The sequence below is a fragment of the Miniopterus natalensis genome, chromosome 4 (assembly GCF_054644295.1).
Source record: "Miniopterus natalensis isolate mMinNat1 chromosome 4, mMinNat1.hap1, whole genome shotgun sequence".
In the NCBI taxonomy this organism is placed as follows: Eukaryota; Metazoa; Chordata; class Mammalia; order Chiroptera; family Miniopteridae; genus Miniopterus; species Miniopterus natalensis.
Window position 1 is genome coordinate 8,175,954 of NC_142084.1, and position 19,393 is coordinate 8,195,346.

General features: G+C 43.3%; 1 protein-coding gene and 1 long non-coding RNA gene across 5 annotated transcripts in view; one reads left to right on the forward strand and one right to left on the reverse strand.

Moving 5' to 3' along the window:
* On the reverse strand, positions 1 to 1,068 carry LOC107528417 (uncharacterized). Its single transcript, XR_001602366.2, has 3 exons — positions 812 to 1,068; positions 538 to 694; positions 1 to 253 (listed from the first exon to the last, which is right to left on the reverse strand). It is a non-coding gene; the product is annotated as an uncharacterized LOC107528417 (long non-coding RNA).
* Positions 1,069 to 2,327: 1,259 nt separating this feature from the next.
* Positions 2,328 to 19,393, forward strand: part of MAPK9 (mitogen-activated protein kinase 9) — a 52,072-nt gene continuing 35,006 nt past the window's right edge. For 3 of the 4 annotated variants that reach the window (XM_087816245.1, XM_087816247.1, XM_087816248.1), the window contains exons 1-2: positions 2,328 to 2,407; positions 17,281 to 17,449. In XM_087816245.1, coding sequence (XP_087672371.1) covers positions 17,328 to 17,449 — 122 coding nt within the window. In that variant the 5' untranslated portion in view covers positions 2,328 to 2,407; positions 17,281 to 17,327. Of the gene's footprint in view, positions 2,408 to 3,379; positions 3,452 to 17,280; positions 17,450 to 19,393 lie in introns of all 4 variants that reach the window. The other variant, XM_087816246.1, reaches the window with a different exon arrangement.

Sequence of the window (19,393 nt, forward strand, 5' to 3'; positions counted from 1 at the left end):
AGCCAGGGTCCCCATAGCCAGGGCCCCCAAGGGCCAGTAGGTAAGGGATGAGTTAAGCTGCAGCCAGGAGTGGGCAACAGGCAGTGGTGGGCACTGTGGTAAACTGGGAGCTTCGCCTAAATGGCAGCTGCCACTCAGTTCCAGCTGACTGGTGTCCTCTGGGAATGCAGGCTCCATATTGCCAGAGCTTCTAACAGTGCAGGTGAAACCAACAACTGAGATGTTTCAAGTGAAAGCTCCCCATTTTTAAAAGCTGGCAATTAAAGAAAAAAATCTCTGGGGTAATCAAGGCATATCAGTGAGCTGAAGCCAGCTCAGTGCTGTCCCACCCACTCAAGGTCCTCATAACTCTCCCATCTCCAGCAAGAGCAGGTGATGTGTGGTCTCCCAAACACAGCATGCAGGTCCTTACTTCTGAACCTTTGGGTCTGAGTGCCCTTTCCACCTAAACAACTGGCCCAGCACATTCCTGCTGGCTTTCTAGCTTCATCTGGGGCTCCCTCCTGGTGGAGACGTTCCTCAACTGCTTTTCCCTACCTGGCAGGCTAGATGAGCTGTCAGTCGTGCTCGTGTGTCCTCCCCAAATTCTCATCACACTTGCAGCAGGATCCTCTCACTTGCTGGCTTCAAACAAAATTCTGTACACTCTTCCAAACATGGATCAGTACCCCACTTGTCACCTCAGTTCTGTTCACTGTATTTCATAAACAAAAAAACAAAACAAAGCAAAAAGCAGAATCCTTTCAGAAAACTCAACATGAAATATGTATAGGTGTGTGTGTGTGTATGTATAATGATTTTTGGTACTCACTTTGCATGGGGTGAGTGCTGTAAACTCAGGGTTGGTGTATGTCTGGGAATGGGTGCCCCTTCCTATTCTGAGAGACAGCACCCACAAGTGCTCCCAGGTAAAACCACAGACAGCTCTGACAGCCAGACATCACTAATTTCCCATAAGCCTTGATGGTGGAAATTTTCCTTCCCTGTTTTCTGTTGTGCACTTGGAGCAGGAGGCAGGTGAGGCTGCGGGGAGGACGACTGTGGGCAAGAGTAGGAGCTACAATTTCAAGCACACACGAGGCCATAGTCAATTTAAAGAAACTCCCTCTGGTGGCCAAGGTGGGGGTTGGCCTAAGAGGGATACCACGCTGGATCCCTTCCTCGACCCGACCCCTCCTTTGAGGCTCTGGTGGCCCCAGCCTGCCTCTCGGTCACAGGCTTGCCGCCCTCCGCACATTCTTCCACACTCCCGCCACCACCTTCCACACTCCCCTGCCCCCTGACCTCCCCGTATGCCGGGTCCTGCTCCTTTCCCCCGTTTCGGTCCGCAGCCCGGCCACCCGTGACAGCTGCTCCTTCCCCACAGTCCTCCCGCTCCATTCAAGGCCCCTCCGCCCGCCCCCACGCCCCCTCCCCCACGCCCTGTGTCCAGCCTCCTAGCCTCTCTTCCACCGGTACTTATCCAAACGACGCGGGGCTTATCCAAACGATCCGGCAACACCCTGTACTCTGGCCTTTCCCACCATTCCCTACGATCCCGGGCCAGCTGGAACCCGACCGAGAGGCCGCAGGACTGCGGCGGCCGCCTCAGAAGGCCAGCGTCAGCCGACCCGGCCCGAGGGAGCCCTCGCACTGCACTGCCGCCCTCCCGTTTACGACCCTGCCCTTCTCCGAGACTGCTGTGACCCCCGCCCAAGCGCACTGACCGACAAGGGACACTCGTCCGCACTCGGCCATCTCCATGGCAACCCCCCTCCCGATCCCTGACTTCTGGCAGCACCCCTAGACCCCAGTTCACAGGGAGGAGCAGAGTCCAAGGCCCCGCCTCTGCTCCCCACGCCCTCGCCGCCCCGCCTCCCGGAGGCCATCACACGCCGCGGCCCCCGGCTCTCGCTCTAACGGGCGGGCTCGGGCCCCCTCCAGGCCGCCTCGCCGCTGCCACTCTGCACCTGCAGCCTGGAGGACCGGCTCTCCGTCCTGCCGGTCCGGGCCCCGCGGGGGAACAGCGGGCTCAGCGAGCCCCCCACGCCGCGCCTGCAGACCTCAAGCGCACCGAGCCCTCGTGCTCCGCCCGCCGCCCTCCAGCGGCCCGCCCCTCGGTGCTATTGGCCGTGCCGGCCCGGGTCCCTGCGCGCTTATTGGCTAGCGTTCGGGTCGCTCAGGCCGGGCGCCGCGGCGGCGGCGGCAGCGGCGGCGGCGAAGGGAGCCGGACCGGAAGGGTCGAAGCGCCCCGGCTCCCCTCACACCCACGGCGGCGGCGGCGGCTGCTGCTGCGGCGGCGGCGGCGGCGGCGGCGGCGGCGGCGGGGCCGAGCGGGCGGGGCGGCCGGCCGAGCCCGGGGCTTGAGCCGCCAGCGCCGCCAGTCCGCCCGCCCTCCCTGTCCCCTGGCGCAGCGGTGGGAGGCGAGGTGAGCCCGGCGGCGAACTAGGCCCTGCGGGGGCTGGTCGGGCCTTGCCCCGCCCCGCTAGGGAGGGGCGACGGGAGGGCAGCGCGGCCGGGGTCCGCTGCGGGTGACGGCCGCAGGACCGAGCTCTGCGGGCCGGGGCTCTGCGGGCGCTTGCGGGCCGGCCGACGCCCCTGTCCTCGCGGCTGCCGCCGCCGCCCCCGCCAGCCGGCTGTCAGAAGCCCCGGCCGCGGGCCCGCTCGCCGGCCTGGCAGGCTCAGGTGGACCCGCCGCGCGCTCTGGGGGGCCCGCCCTCCAGATTGTGAGGCTCGCAGCTGCACGCTGCGCTGATGCTCGGGAGTCGGGCCTGCTTCCCGAGTCCTTGGCCGCGGCGCCGACTCTCGCTCTTCCTCGGTTTTCCCCTCGAGAAAGTGGGGAAATGCCTGCTCCTTTGGGCAGGGTTGTTTTCAGGCCGTCTGAATGTGTGGGAAAGCGCCGGGGCAGGAGCCCAGGGCACAAATACGGAAAGCTGGGCAGGATACTGCCTCTTGCTGGTGTGAGTGTGGCAGGAACCCCCTCCTCATCCGCCCTGGCGAGGAAGGTCCCCAGCCTCGCTCTCCCCCAGTGCCTCGTCATTGCTCGCTCAGTGCCCAAGCGAGGCCGGCGCGGGCCCTGCCCACCTCCCCTCCCACTCCCCGCACCTAGAGCGCTGCTGTCCTATCCCGGCCATCTTCCCACTTGCCTGGAACGCTGCAGCCCCGTTTGTTTACCTTTGCACCTTTGCACTTGCTGTTTCCAGGGCTTGGAGTTGCCTCCGGGTTCTTTGCACAGCTGGCTCCTGGTTCTTCCTCTGGTCAGATGTCTCATTTAACAGCAGGCCTACCTTGACTACCCTTTTTCATCCCTCATCCATTCAATCATCATTTAATTTTTTTTCCCTAGCATTCACTCTGATTCTATTTATTTGCCTGTTTATTTTTTTGTCTCCCGTACTAGGATGTAGCTGTATGAAAACAGGTAGCCTGTTTTGTTCGCACTGCTTCATCCCCAGTGCTTAGAAAGCACACAGTAAGTATTCAGTAGTATCAGTTCAGAGGATGAATGAATGAATGAATGAATGACTCTGCCTGCCTGTTGTCTGCACTTTATCTGTTTGCTTAGTGACTTCTGACTAACTTGTGAAACATGGAAGTAGGCGGATGCTTGTTCTCATTTTATGAAACATTTTAATGTCCTTGACCCCTTTATTTGGTAACACTCAGAACAAACTGTGATATAAAAATCTTACATTTTTATAATGTTTTAGCTTTAACTTCCTTACATTCAGGAGACATTTACTAAATTCGACATTATTTAGGTCAGGCTTTCTGATTAGCCTTGGGAAAAAAATATGATAGCAACAGGGTCCCTTCCTCCAGAGAGCCAGAGAACCCAGCAGTGAAGTCAGACATGCACACACAGTGTCAGGACAGTGTGATGTCTGCTATAGTGGAAGGGCTGTGCCATGGAAACTCGAGAAGATGACTATTGGTGCTGTTGTTAGTCCTTGAAAGTGCTGAGAAATTTGCCAGGGAGGGAGAGGCACAGAAGTGGGAAAGGGTAGGGTGAAGGAAGGACCTTAGCCAATGTGGGGTTCAGAATCAACCTGTAGGACCAGGTGTAAGACGGATGGTGAGAATCCTGAAGAACCAGACCTCACCCAGCAGTTTTTTAAAAGTCTGAACTTCATATTTGTTAACTACACTCTCTGGATTTTTAAATGTTGGCAGTAGCTAATTAAAAAATTTTTAAATGCTGTTAGCCAAGCAAAATACTGACCTGATTCAGCTTGGTTTCAGGATTATAGACCTCAAGGGCAGGCAACGTAGGAGGGAAGTGGTGCAAAGAGCTGGAAAGGTAGCCTGAGGCCAGGGGAGCTAGTTTGTCCAGGTACTCTCATTTAATTGTCACTGGAGCCCCAAGAGGGTTCACAGAGTTTTAGTAGTCTGCTTCACAGCAAGCTGTTAGGAGGTGAAATTTGAACCCAGGTCTCCCCCAGATCAGGGTGCCTTCCTGGGTCCCTCAACTCCATGTATTCTCCTGGCTTTTAATTTGTTCTGGTAGAACAATATCTGATCTAGATAATGTTTATCTTCATTTAACCTTTTTTTTTTTTAACCCTTCAGAAGGATCCTTCAGGGTTAAAAAATAATCCTGTTTTGTCATAGTATTCTCTGGAGAGCTTTGATTTTTTATTATTTATTTATTTTTTATTTATTGAGGACTTAATTTTCAGGATTCCAGGACTTTAAATAATTTGTTGATAGATTAAAATGTGTTTATTTGTCCCCCCTAAATAATGTTAGAGGGTACACTTCAATTTGTCTATTTAAAAAAAAATTAATTTTCTAGATAAAGGAAAGTGGCAGATGAAGCAAGTAATAGTGAGTAACACAAATGTGTTTTCATGATGCATAAGGTAAAACAGAAAGCACATTTTTTTCTTAACACTATTGTTTCAGCAATAGGGCAGTTATGTTTGGTCTAAATATGTAGTTATACTTTACTCCTGGTTAAGATGACCTTTTTACATAATTCTCTTTGAGAATAATTAAATTTGGGCTTAGTCTTTTGTGATTGTGTGAACTGATTTCAATATCAGCCTATATCAACTGTTTATTATGAAGACCTTCAAACAAAAAAACACCACCACCAGAATAGTATCCAGCTTCAACAGTTATCAACTCCTGGCCAATCTTGTGTCATCCCTAACCTCATCTACTTACACCCTCACCTCATATTATTTTCAAGCAAATCCTAAATATGTAAATTCATTCATGAATTTTTCAGTATATGTCTCTAAAAGATAAGGACTCTTTTAAACTTGGAAAAGCAATAATTTCTTAGTATAAACAGTGACCAGACAGTATTCAAATTTCTCATTGTCCCTTAGAGTTTCTTTAATTGTTTATTGGGATCAGGATCCAGATAAGGTCCATGCATTGTGATTGATTGATAGGCCTTTTAAGTGTCTTTTAACCTGGAGATTCCCACTCTAGTTTTTTGTTTGTTTTCCTTGTAGTTTATTTGTTGAAGCGACTGGGTTCTAAAGCGTTTCCATAGTTGGGTTTTACTGATTGCACCTCTTCAATGTAATTTAATGTATTTCTCTGTGTATTTCCTGAAAATTTATAGTTGGATCTAGATGGATTTGGTCAGATTCTCTGTGCATTCCTAAGTGGGGTGTGCTCTCCTGTCTGGAGGTGGATAACCCGCTTGGCTCCCTCCAATGGTAACAGCAGTTGGCCCTCAGTCCTAGACCTATTGAGTCATTAGGAGGATGTATCATTTGGGAAGCAAGTTTGTATATCTTTTGCCCAGCAAGAACTCATTTTTAAAAAAAGAACTGTGGCTCTCTCATTTTATATTGGCCTTTTAATTGACTCTTTGGAAAATATTGGTGTATAAATTAGTAGATACAAACATTGAGTGAGAGTAGTCACTGTTTTAACATAGGAATTTCTTACAGCTAAGGAAGTTGACTAAACGTTTGAAGGTGAAATTCAACAAATTTGATGTTATTTAATTCATTTGCTTTTTTTGTTTGTTGTTTGTTTTTTGGTCCTATAAAATATTCTTCCACCACCATCAGCCCCCCAATAGCTAATTTTACCTTAGTATCTTTCTTAAGCAAAGACTACATACTCTAAAACATTTCAAGAATAGTAAAAATAGATTCTAAGGATAAATGGATTACAAATGAGATAGTTATTTTTTCTTAAAAATTAGGCATTGATATTAACTTTTTAAATGTTAAATAGGTTCTGAAATTGCTTTTAAAATAACTTCTTTTCCTAAAGCAAAAGGTATGTGTGTATATATACATACACACATATATATATTTCTATATATATTTCTGTAGAACTGTAAGTGATTTAATTTGTTAGGCTATTTAAATGTTGTATATCTCAACTGATGCTGCTACTAGCTTGATTTTTGTATCTAGGCATGAAGGTGCAGCCCAGGTAATAAATCCACCAGCTCTGGTTCTGGAATCAAAATCTGTTTCACCAACTTTTAAATACTTTCAGAAACATAGTTACTATTATGTATTTTGAAGCAGATGTCTTCAAAAATTTTCTGAAACATCAGAATTTTCTGAAACACACTCTGGAATGAAAAGTAAATTTTGTGCATTGCCTCCTGTCTGTCGTGTCTTTCACTGAGGTGTTTACCCAATATTAGCCATGTCATCAGCATTTGCATTTCCCAGATTCAAACATTTGTTTGAGGAGCAGTAATGAGTATAGTAATATCTGCTCTAATGCCAGCTGAAGGTGAGACATTGACCTGTGCTGGGCCCTGTGCTGGGCCCTGTGCTAGCTATCCTCCAAGGTTGATTCTGCGGTTACCCTATTTTATAGATGAGTGTAATCACTTGACAGAGGCCATCAGGTAAGTGGCAAGCCCACTGCCCTCCAACTCCAGAGTATTATTATTTTTTTAATGTAGGCATCTTTTATTGTATTATGTACCACAAAAAATTTAGATAGAAAATATAGAAACCCTGCTCTAGACAGCTATTTTGACAATTGTAAGAAATACATACTCCAAGTCTTAAGTCTATATACTATAGTTAAGAAGAGAGTTAGTGCACTTTTTTTCTTTTTACCTTTTTACCCCCTTCTCCTACCTCCTAGCCCCCATCTCTGGCACCCACCAAGGTTTTCTGTATCTATAAGATTGTATTTTTTATTTGTTAATTTGTTTTGTCTTTATACTTTACGTATAAGATTATATGGTGTTTGTCTTTCTGTTCTTGACTTATTTGACTTGGCATAATGCCCTCAAGGTCTATCCATGTTGTCACAAATGGCAAGACTTTTTTTTATGGTTGAATAATATTCCATTATGTATACAAGGTGGGGCAAAAGTAGGTTTATAATTGTTCATATGGACAATAATATAATAATAAATAATACAAGAATGAGAGGGAAAGGGGAGGTAGAAGAGGTTAAAGAGGGTGTAAATGGTGATGGGTGGAAGCTTGACTTTGGGTGGTGAACACACAAAACAGTATACAGATGATGTGTTATAGAACTGTATAGTTCAAACCTATATAATTTTATTAACCAATGTCACCCCAATAAATTCAATTAAAAAAATTTTTTAAATAAAAGAATAAATTCTGCATTTCGCATACTCACAACTGTAAACCTACTTTGCCCCACCCTGAATATACCACAGTTTCTTTATCCATTCATCCATCAATGGATACTTAGGTTGTTTCCTTATCCTGGCTGTTATAAATAACACTACAGTGAATATGGGATACATACATCTTTTTAAATTAGTGTTTTGTTTTCTTTTTTTTTTTAATATATCTTTATTGATTTCATAGGAAAGGAGAGAGAGAGAGAGAGAGAAACATCAATGATGAGAGAGTCATTGATCGGCTACAGCCGCAACCCGGGCATGTGCCCTGACCGGGAATCGAACCCCGATCGCCTGGATCCTAGGTCAACGCTCAACTGCTGAGCCACGCCCGGCCGGGCTGTGTTTTGTTTTCTTTAGGTAGTTAACCAGAAGTGGAATTACTGTATCATATGGTAGTTCTGTTTTTAATTTTTGAGGAACCTCCATATTCTTTCCCTTAGTGGCTGCACCAATTTGCATTTCTACCAACAATGCACAAGTGTTTCCTTTTCTCCACATCTTCACCAACACTGGTTATTTCTTGTCTTTTTGATACTAGCCATTCTTACAGGTGTGATCTGATGTCTCGTTGTGTTTTTTGTTGTTTCTATTTTATTTATTTTATTTTATTTATTTTATTATTTTATTTTATTTATTTTATTTTATTTATTTATTTTATTTTATTTTATTATTTTATTTTATTTTTATTTTATTTTATTATTTTATTGTTGTTTAAAATATTACAGATGTCCCTTTTTCTCCCCAATGACCCGTTCCACCCAATTCCTTCCCCCTCCCCAGTCCCTCTCCCCACCGTTGTCCATGTCCTTGGGTTGTGCATATATGCATATAAATTCTTTGGTTACTCTCTCCCCCTCCACCCACCCGCCCTCCTCCATCCCTCTGACATTCATCAGTCTCATCTATGCTTCCATGTCATGTTTCTTTTTTTTAATGTTTTTTTAAAAATTGATTTTTAGAGAGACAAGAAGGTAGAGGGAGAGAGAAAGAAACATGGATGAGAGAAAAACATTGATCTGCTGCCTCCTACACGCCCCCTACTGGGGATGGAGCCCACAACCTCGCCATGTGCCCTGGCTGGTAATCGAACCATGACTTCTTGGTTCCTAGCTCGACACTCAACCACTGAGCCACACCAGCTGGGCTCTCAATGTGGTTTTCATTTGCATTTCTCTGATAATGATGTCGAATATCTTTTCATGTACCTATTGGTCATCTTTACGTCTTATTTGGAAAAAATGTCTACTCAGATCTTTAATCAGAATGGTTTTTAATCAGAATGGTTTTTGTGGTTGTTTTGTTAATCCTCACCTGAGGGTATTTTTTCCATTGATATTTAGAGAGAGTAGAAGGGGGTGGAGAGAGAGAGAGAGAAACATCGATGTGAGACACATCAATTAGTTGCCTCCACTAGGAGCCCCGGGGCAGGGATCAAACCTGCAACCCAGGTACTTGCCCTTGGCTGGGAATCGACCCTTCGGTGCACGGGCTAATGCTCTAACCATTGAGCCACACCGGCCAGGGTCAGACTGTTGGTTTTTTACTGTTGCATTTTATGAGTTCTTTATATATTTTGGATATTAGCCACTTATCAGTTACATGATTTGCAAATATTTTCTCCCATTCAGTAGATTGCCTTTTCATTTTGTTGTTGGTTTTCTTTTTCTTTTTTTAAATATATCTTTATTGATTTAAGCGAGAGGAAAGGAGAAGGAGAGAGAGAGATAGAAACATCAATGATGAGAGAGTCATTGATTGGCTGCCTCCCGCGTTTCCCCTACTGGGGATCAAGCCCGCAACCTGGGCATGTGCCCTGACCGGGAATCGAACCCCTATCCCCTGGATCCTAGTTTGACGCTCAACCGCTGAGCCACGCCCGACCGGGCTTGTTGATAGTTTTCTTTGCTGCATAGAAGCTTTTTAATTTCATGTAGTGCTACTTGTTTATTTTTGCTTTTGCTGCTTTTTTTTGGTGTCAGATTAAAGAATCATCTCCAAGAGCTATGTCAGGGAGCTTACCACCTATTTTTTTTATAGCAGTTTTATGGTTTCAGGTCTTACGTTCAAGTTTTTGATCCATTTTGAGTTAATTTTTGTATATGGTATAAGATAGTGATTGAGTATAATTCTTTTGTAATGGACCTCCCCATTTTCCCAGCACAGTTTGTTGAAGAGACTGGCCTTTCCTCTCTGTATGTTCTTGGCTCCTTTGTTGTAAATCAATTGACCACACATGTGTGGATTTATTTCTGGGCTCTCTATTCTGTTCCATTGATCTCTTTGTTCTTATGCCAATATCATACTGTTTTAACTACTCTAGCTTTGTACTGTATTTCGAAATCAGGGAGCATGATACCCCCAGTTTTGTTCTTCCTCAGGGCCTTTTGTGGATCCATACAAATTTTAGGATTATTTGTTCTATTTCTATGAAAAATGCCATTGGGATTTTTATAGGGATTGCATTGAATTTTTAGATTGCTTTGGGTAGTGGGGACATTACTTAACAACATTGATTCTTCCAATACAGGAGAACGGAATGTCTTTTCATTTATTTGTCTTCTCCAATTTCTTTCATTACTGTAATACATACTACAGTTATTTAACTTCTTTGGTTAAATTTATTCCTAGATATTTTATTCTTTTTGCTGCAATAATAAGTGGGATTGTTTTCTTAATTTCTCTTTCTGATAGTTCATTATTACTGTGAATGAAAACAGTAATAATGTATTGATTTTGTATCCTGCAGCTGTACTAGATTTCTTTATTAGTTCTAACAGTTTTTTTGAAGCAGCCTGCCCTCTGACTCCATAGTCCTGATCTTAACCACTGTATCCTGCTGCCCTACCCCTTTATTCTCCCACTTAGTTTTGCCTTTAACAAATGTTTTTTAACAAATATTTACTGAACACCCACTATGTAGTTAGTAGGAGATTGAAAAATGAATCAGACACATTTTCTTCCCTCAAGGAACTCACAGTATGGAAGTAGAGGTAGACTTGCAATGCAGTATATAATGAACACAGGTGGTGGTGGCAAAAAAAAGGGCATGCCTGGCACAGTTTGAAGGGAAAAGCTAGAGGGGAAAACTTGTAGGAGAAGCAGGCGCCTGCACTAGATTTTGAAGGAGAATGAAGGTTGGCCAGAAAAAGGGGAGGGAAGTCATTTCAGGCAGACCGAATAGCAGAGTCCTGAAGGTGTGCAATAGCCAGTGTGTCCGCTGGTCCCAGGTGATTTGATATTGCCTGAGAGAGGGCCAGAGGGCCTACAGACTCCTCTGCTGTGCTAAGGATTAGAATTCTACTCTCCAGTATCCCTGGCTGGGTAGCTCAGTTGGTTACAGTGACTTCCCGATAGGCCAAGGTTGCAGGTTTGATCCCCTGTCAGGGCACGTACAAGAATCAACCAATGAATGCATAAATAAGTGGAACAACAAATCACTGTTTCTCTCTCTCTCTCTCTCTCCCCCTCTCCCCTCCCCTCCCCCTCCCTACCTCTCTCCCTCCCCCTCCTCCTCTCCCTCTCTCTCTAAAAAAAAAAAGAATTTTATTCTCAAGGCAGTTGATCACTATTGAAGGAATTTAAATAGAGAGCAGTATGATCACTGCATATTTCCAACAAATCTTTTTTCTTTTTTAATTCCTTATTTTGAAATATAGTCACCAAAAGTTGCAAAAATAGTAGAGAGGTCCCTGCACCCATCACCCAGTTTTCCCCAATGGTTGTGTATTTGCATAACAATATAAAACTTAAAAACCAGGAAAGTGGCATTGGTACAATGAGCACTTACAGTTCCATCATTTATCACGCAGAGATTTGTATAACCACACTGCAATCCAGATACAAAACTACTTCGTCATCCCCAAGGTCCCCCTTGTAACTATAACCACACCACCCCTTACCCCTCACCATCCATAGCCCCTGGCAACTGCTAATCTGTTCTACAGCTCTACTTTTGATGTTTTAAGAATGTTTATTAATGGAATTATACAATGTGGATCTTTTGTGATTGGCTTTCACTAGGTATAGCCCTTAAAATCCACCCAAGATACTGGGTTTTTCAGTAGTTTGCTCACTTTATTGCTGAGTGGTATACCGCGGTATGGATGCACAGCACTCTGGTTAACCATTTACCCATTGATGGACATCTGGATGGCTTCCAGTTTTGAGCTATTAAAAATATAGCTGCTATGCGCATTTGTGTACAGGTTTTTATGTGGACAGATCACTCTTTGTGTAGACAGCAGGTAATTGTGAAAATTTGCTTTTAATCACAGCAGTCAGTTAATTTAAATATTGCATGTCCTGCGTCTTCTGAAGCCTTAGGGTCATCAAAGGTTTAATTGAGTCTGAGTGACTGTGTCATCTTCATCAAAAGAAAAAGTGACTAGGTGGACTGAAGCCAACAGGATGAAATGTGAAGACCTGTGTTTTTCTGGCCTGGTCCTGACCAGTCCTTGAACACATCACTTTACTTTCTAACTAAAATTAGAAATATTGGAGTGATGTATTGGGAAGAACAAAAATATTATGGTCAAACACACCTAACTTCAAATCCAGGCCATGCCACTTTCTAGCTCTCTGGGCTGTTTCCTCATTTGCAGTTGGGATAGTACTGTGCACAACAAATGCTGTTAGGAGAGCATTTATAACTGCGAGCTCAGAGCCTCGCTCATTCTCCTGCCTCTAGTCTCATCTGTCTCCAGCTCATCCTCCCTATGAATGTCAAAGTGACCATTCTGCAGCTCTTCATTTTTAAATTGAATTTTATAATTAATTGTTTAATTAGTTTTTTAATGTGAAATATGTGCATGGCTGCAAAAAAACCCAGAAAGTTATAATGGGAAGAGTGAAAGTCTCCTTTCACACTGTGTCTGTATACTTGCTAGCATGTGTGTGTGTATGTTTGTGTGTGTATTTCTCCATAGGTGGAGAAATATTTACTATATGCACTCTGCTTTAATTTACCTTATTTCCTTATGTGTTTTAGACATCATTCCATATCAATACATGAACTCCCTGCATTGTTTTTAATGGCTTTATTGTACTTTTATACCATAATTTGTTCAGTCTTCCCAAGGTTATTTCTAATTTTTTGCCTGTTACAAGAAGTGCCACAAACATCCTTGCACAAGTATCTTTGAATATTTGTACACATATTTGTTGAATACATTTGTGGAATTGTAGTTGCCAGGTTAAAAGTCATGTGAATTTGAAATTTTGAAATTTTCATTAGGTATTACCTATTTTCCTTCCAAAAAAATCTTTTACCAATTTATACTTCTTACTGGCATGTATGAAAGTACCAGTTTCCTTACACCTGGGTTTGATACTGTGAACAAGCTTGCTTTCAGGTTTTGTCTCCTCCAGGAAGCCTTCCTGCACATCCACCTCACTCACACACTCGATCCACTTGTTCATGCCATTCTCCTGGGCTCCATCCATGCGGCCTGTGCATACCCCTAGGACACTTTGGATGCAGTCTGATAATTATGCTGTTGGTGGTTTGAGGGAAGGGACTGTCTGGTTAGTACTTGCTCTCAATAGCCCCTGCCTCATACTTGGCAAACAAGTATGTTTGTTGGGAGAACTCAGTGAATGGAAGGTGACATCCCCACAAGACTGGGACTGTTCTCCACTGTTCTTTCCCATTTTAAGATGTGAGAACTATGTAAAGCTGTAGTTAGAGCAATTTTTTAAATTTATTAAAAGTAACCAGAGATTTAATATTATATTTATAAAACCTAAATTGCTTATATTTAGAAAATACTAGAGTTGGATAGATTTTTTAAAAGTATATTTACTCTAGGTTCTAAACAGGTAGGAATGTTCCTTCCCACCAGTATTTATTTATAGAATGAGTAGAGTTTACACCAGTATTTGGAGGGGATTCTACCAGAGTTCCCAGTCTTAGAGAAATAGAGATTTTAGAGAGCATTTCATTCAATAAGCATTCGGGAAGCAGCATGGAAAATAGGAAGGCCATAGGCGAGAGCCAGATGCCTTTAGCAAAGGCCATGCCAACTCCTTCTCTAGGTGTCCCCTTACCACACTCAGGTCTGAAGAGCCCCAGGAGCAGAATGTGTCCCCAAGGGATTTTTCAGTGGGTCATTGGTAGACTTTGTACATTTCTTTTAAGCTTATCAATCAATGCAGTCAGGTGGGTACCAGGTCCCACTACTGGGAGGAGGGTGAGGAACCAGCACCTACCAGGAGGGCAGCTTCAGTGTGTTGTCACGTGGTTTCACGAGGAATCCTTATATTTCCCAATTTGTAACATTTCTGAAACCCAGCTGAGATCAGTTTTGTTGAAATATAATAGCTGCAGAGTTGATTTCATTAATAACTAAATTGCATGTTTTCTGGAGTTGCCTGGAGGTTCTTTCTCTTACTCTCATGAGGCCCAAACTTGACATAGAAGGTGGCTTTGACAGGTTTTCTCTTAGGTGCTTTTTTCTCTACTGAATAAGGACAACTTATTTTAAATTTTAAATTATTTTAAATCTTGAGATGAAATTTTATTAATAATTTTTGAACTTAATGATGTCATGTATTCCAAAATTTCACAAAAGCTAACCAAATATTGTACCAGTCAGACTATAGGTTGCTATAGCTATAGCAGAGAGAGTCCCCGACTTGCTCAGCAGGTTGAGATTAATTTGTGCCAGTCTCAGTGTGGGCAGGGGGACCAGAATGGGGGTTGTCTCTATCCCACTAGATCATTCAGGATGCTGACTGGTGGGGGTCTCTAGCATGTGACTTCCATCTCTTGGTCTGTGACAGCTAATCCCTCAGCCAGCAGCAAGGGAGAAAGATAAATTGGACAGTAAGCAGCTTTCTGTAAAAAAAAAAAAAAATTTGGAAGTTGTATATATTACTTCTGCTCACATCTCATTAGCCAAAAGTTGTTGGTCATCTGGCCACACGTGGCTACCAGGAAAGCAGGCAAATGTTGTCTCTAGTTGGCGAGCCATTTGTCCAATTGGAATAGGAAGGCTTCTTTCTGTTACTAAAACGAAGAGAGGAGTGGGTCCTGGAGTGCAGTAGGAGCCTGTGCCTGTCATGCTGCTTGTCCCTTGGGTACTTCAGACTCCAAAGCTGAACTCAGTGACTCAGCATGGGTCTCCTGCCTACCTCCAGATTCTTCACCCTCATTTCTCCTGTCTCCTCTGAGGGCAGCAAGCTGCGTACGTTCGTCCTCCAAACCCTGCATCTCTTTTTCCCCACCTGCCATGATTCAGTTGTTTTTGCCAGGTCTCTTCATCTTCAGTCCTCCCCACTCACATCCACCGTTTTCTCAGCTTCCCAAATGAGCTCTCTGAAAAGCAGGTCAGAACACCTGCCTCATGCACTTTGATGGCTCCATAGCCCTCTGGCCCAGGCCCCAGCCCAGACCCAGGTGGCTCCCAGCGGCTTCTGGGCCTGTGGTGATTTGGCCTCATTTTCTCTCTCCAGCTTCTTTCCCCCACTATCCAGCAAAACCAAATCTCAAATGACTTGCCATGCTCAGAGGCACCTCCAGCTCTCTGCATGTGCTATTTTCCTTCCCTGCACCCCAAACCTTCTCCATCCCTCTTGGTTTAGGGCTTTCCTGGCCTCAGGTCTCTTCCTGAATGTGCTCACAGTGTGCGTTCTCACACCAACTGCTCTGGCACAGGTCCTTGCCCACAGTGGTGCTCAGAACATGCTTTATTAATGACCAGCATTGCTGATGTATTATAATATGGCAAAGAAGCAGCAGGTTGTAATGGCTACCCACCTTTTTGCCAAGTCTGTCTCTCATCCTTTGTATTTGTGCCCCACTAACCCAGCTGAGCAATTCACCATGTTTGAGCAGTCAGCTTGAACTCTGTGCGTCTACTGTCTGTCTCTGGCAAAACAGTCCAGGTCAGACGCCACCTCCTCTAGAAAGCTTTCTTTGTCTTCTACACTCCTGCCCATGGGTGGGACCTCTTGACTTTGTTTACGTTTTGCTTATAGCCCTTACCTCATTGTAACTTGTATTATAATATAGAAAATGGGTACATTCCTCACACTTCTCCCCCAAATAGTGAACTACATGCTGCTTCAAGACTGGCTTCTAGCTGCTGCTGTATCTCCTACATGACTTATCACCTTCTTGTACATAGGTACCCCATAAATGTTGAGTAGAATTATCTTTAAATAAATCTTTAGAAAAGGATATTCTTTCAGCTGTAAGTAAAATGGAGCAGCATTGTGAGGAAATCATTGGATGCTGTATTAAGGGTTAGATCAACAAAGGTCTATTGAATGCCTCTGTTGTCCCAGGGGCCAGGCTCTCCCTGTCCTCCTATTCTGCAAGTGTGGGATACCAGGATGAGTAAGACAGACCTGCCCCCACCCTCCTGAAGCATTGGGCATCCTGTTCACAGCATTGTGACTTTGTCAGGCCATTTAACACAGTCTGACATGGGGCTGATCATCCTGCTGTGGTGTCATGAGCAGTGTGATAGTTCATGTCATGTAGTGCTGGCCTCCCCAAGGCACACCTTGGCAGGGTATGTAGCTCTCAGTCGCAGTGGCTGGTGGTACTGACAGCTATGCCTCAGTCACTGCCCTGAGAACAGTAAAAAACATGAAGCAGTGGTCAGTTGGAGAAACTATTCATTTTATTTAAATTTTTTGTTTAGGCTTATTATTAATTTATTCCATGGTTCATGGAAATTCTAGACATTATGTTGAAATACAAATCATCACTCCAAAAAACTCAGTGGATAGACATTAAATATTAGATGATAGAACAAGCAGTCATTTGCTGGTAGTGTAGACTAAAATTTAAATTCTGTGTTTTTAAACAGTATAAAATGTTTATACCTATATGATTTAAAGGTTGGCTTATTTTTTTAAGAAAGACAAACTTAAATAGCTTGCTGACTTTTCAGTAAACATTGTCAAACAAGCCAGGGAACCATGTAAATAAGTGTAGCTGCCAGACAATTATCTGTGCACTTGTTTTCTGTTCCTGCAGATGGGCATGTCAGCCTCCGCCCAAAGCCTGGGAAGGCTGCTTCAAGGCTGCCAGGTTATACTTGTACATCATGAATGAGCATCATGGCATCCATGTTATTGATTGTTCCCTAGTGATGTGGGGTGCAGGGACATGTACTGGCTCCAGGACCACTCTCACCAGGCAGGAGCATGCCTGTGGGGATGCGTGACACACCCACATCACCAGGCCTCCTTAACTTCCCCCTTTTCCATCACTTGGACATAGAACTTACTTCAGTTCATCACTTTAACCTGCATTTGTGGATTTAAAAGAAGACTGCTCCATTTGTTTCTCTGCAGGAATTGTTGATGTGATTATTTGAAACAGTGCCTTCTCTCTGGTTGAGACAGCTTCTCACAGGAAGCTGGTCCCACAGGAAGCAAGCTGATGAGAATCATGTAGTGACATAGTCTATTCATGGCTAGAAAAAGTATACAGTTTCTTTTCTCCAAAGGGGGTTATATTCTAATCCAGTCCTGTAAAATATGGTCATGCAAGGCCTCAAATTTTCTTCCTTTCATAATGGCCTTGTACTATTGAATTTTTCACGTGTTGCTTAAATTCAGAACTTGGTCAAACTGAGTTTATGAACTTACAGCCACATTGTCTTACATACCAATAAAATTGAAACACTATTAAGCTTGCTATGTGAGTAATTTCAGTAAGAATGCATGTTTATTGTTTTTCTTTTAAGGAATCTGACGACTCAACAGCCTTTGGAATATTACATGACACTACATCATGAGTGACAGTAAATGTGACAGTCAGTTTTACAGTGTGCAAGTGGCAGACTCAACTTTCACTGTCCTAAAGCGTTATCAGCAGTTGAAACCAATTGGCTCTGGAGCCCAAGGAATTGTTTGGTAAGTACGGTCTATTTCAATAGTGTGGATTGAGTTTATAATAAAAATGAATTAAAAGTAAATCATCAGAATTTAGAAATGCTGATGAAAATACTATTTTCTTTGCTATAGGTTTATGAGCTAAATTGAATTAACCTCTTGCTCTATTTATATGTAGTCAGATTGTAGGATACAAATTCAAATTCTTAGAATGCTGCATAAATTAAATAGGTAGCAGGTTTTTATCTGTTTCTTTTTTCCTTTTCCATTGGCCCTGTCATTATGATGTTAGAATAGTAGGTGTGACAGTGAGTTGTAACAGAAACTTGGAGTTTTATTCATTTCTCCATCCTGGCCACCTTCCCCCTCCCCCTTTTATTCCCATTCACTCCTGTTCATTTCTAGGCGCCGTCATTGCAGTGCTTTGCCCTTCATTGGCAGGATGAGGCCAGTCAGTGTCATTATCACCCCATGGATTAACCAGGAAGGGATGCTGTGTGAGGGGTTGGGCTGGCCGTCTCTTCCTTGGTGTCTCACTTCAACTATGTGTCCAGCCCAGGACGTCAGAACCGTTGGTCTGACCCTGAACCTTAGTCTCTTGCATGGTAAGACAGTCAGCTGCCGCGACATCACTGGCCAGCTAAAGGTAAAGTTTTTCACATGTTTTCTAGACTACTGTTATCAGCACTTCCCAAACTTCTTATCCCTTCATTTTCTGGGCAAAACTTTTGTTTTTCTTTTTTTGGTCAATAAAAACCAAATTGTCTTTTCATCTAAAGGAAACTGTGATGAAGCTAAACACCCAGTGTTTATAGGTGGTAGCAGGGGGTTCAAGATGAAAGAGAACTCTTGGATATTGTGGTAGGGGAGTTTGTTTTCCTTAGAGACTTTGGGGTTAGAGAATCTTCGCCAGCATTTGTAACTAGTCCTCTGTTATAGAGACATGTGGTCAGGGAAGTCAGTTGTTTTCTTTGGACTAGGTGGCTGGAGGCCCTGGGAGCTAAGAGGAGGAGATGGCAGTTCAGAGCTTCCTGGGCAAACTAATATGAGAGAAGGGGCAGTTTGGAAGGAATGCCCAACTTGTGTCTAAAGTAGTAGTCATCTTAACTTCCAAATGATAACACGCTGTACTGGTACTTAAATCCAATGTGCCAAGAGAAGTTATAAAGTCAATGGATGGTTCCTATTAGGACACTTTGATGTTAAAAAGTTCTAGATGATAAAACATTCTTTTGATTTAAAATCCATCTCTTACTTGGAATTGGACGGTAATTTGACACAGGTAATTCCACAAGACTGATATCAAGGACATTTAATGGAATACCTACATTAAGAGGCTGACTAGAAGTTCATAATTAATTGTAAAACAGAAGGCTGTAGGAGGGTAGGCAGTTAAAATTAATGACTTCATTACACATGACTTCACTACCAAAATCACATGCTATTTTATAAAATACTCTTTTGCAGAGATTGGTTTTGATTTTCCATTTGCATATGCCACTTCTCATCTTTATTTTTTAAAGAATGTTTAATAATGAACTTATGTATGTTCATTATGGATGTGTATTTCTTATTTAAAAATTCTAGTTTTGAAATAAAAGTTCCTGGTATGCCATTATAAACTAAATCTTCTCTGGTAAAAGCCGCGGTAGAATTATAGGATGGAAAGTTACGAATTTATAAAAAAAAATTTAAAACTGAGAGTACAGAAATAAACCCATACATCTATGGCCAAATTTTCAAAAAGGGTGCTGAGATTATTCAATGGGGAAAGAACAGTCTCTTCAAGAAATGGTGCTGGGACAACTGAATATCTACATGCGAAAGGCTGAAGCTGGACTCCTCCCTGACAGTGTGTAAAAAGTTAACTCAAAATGGGTCAGTGACCTAAATATAAGAGCTAAAACCATGAAGCTCTTAGAAGAAAACGGGGAAAACTTCATGACTTTGGATCCTTAGAAGTAA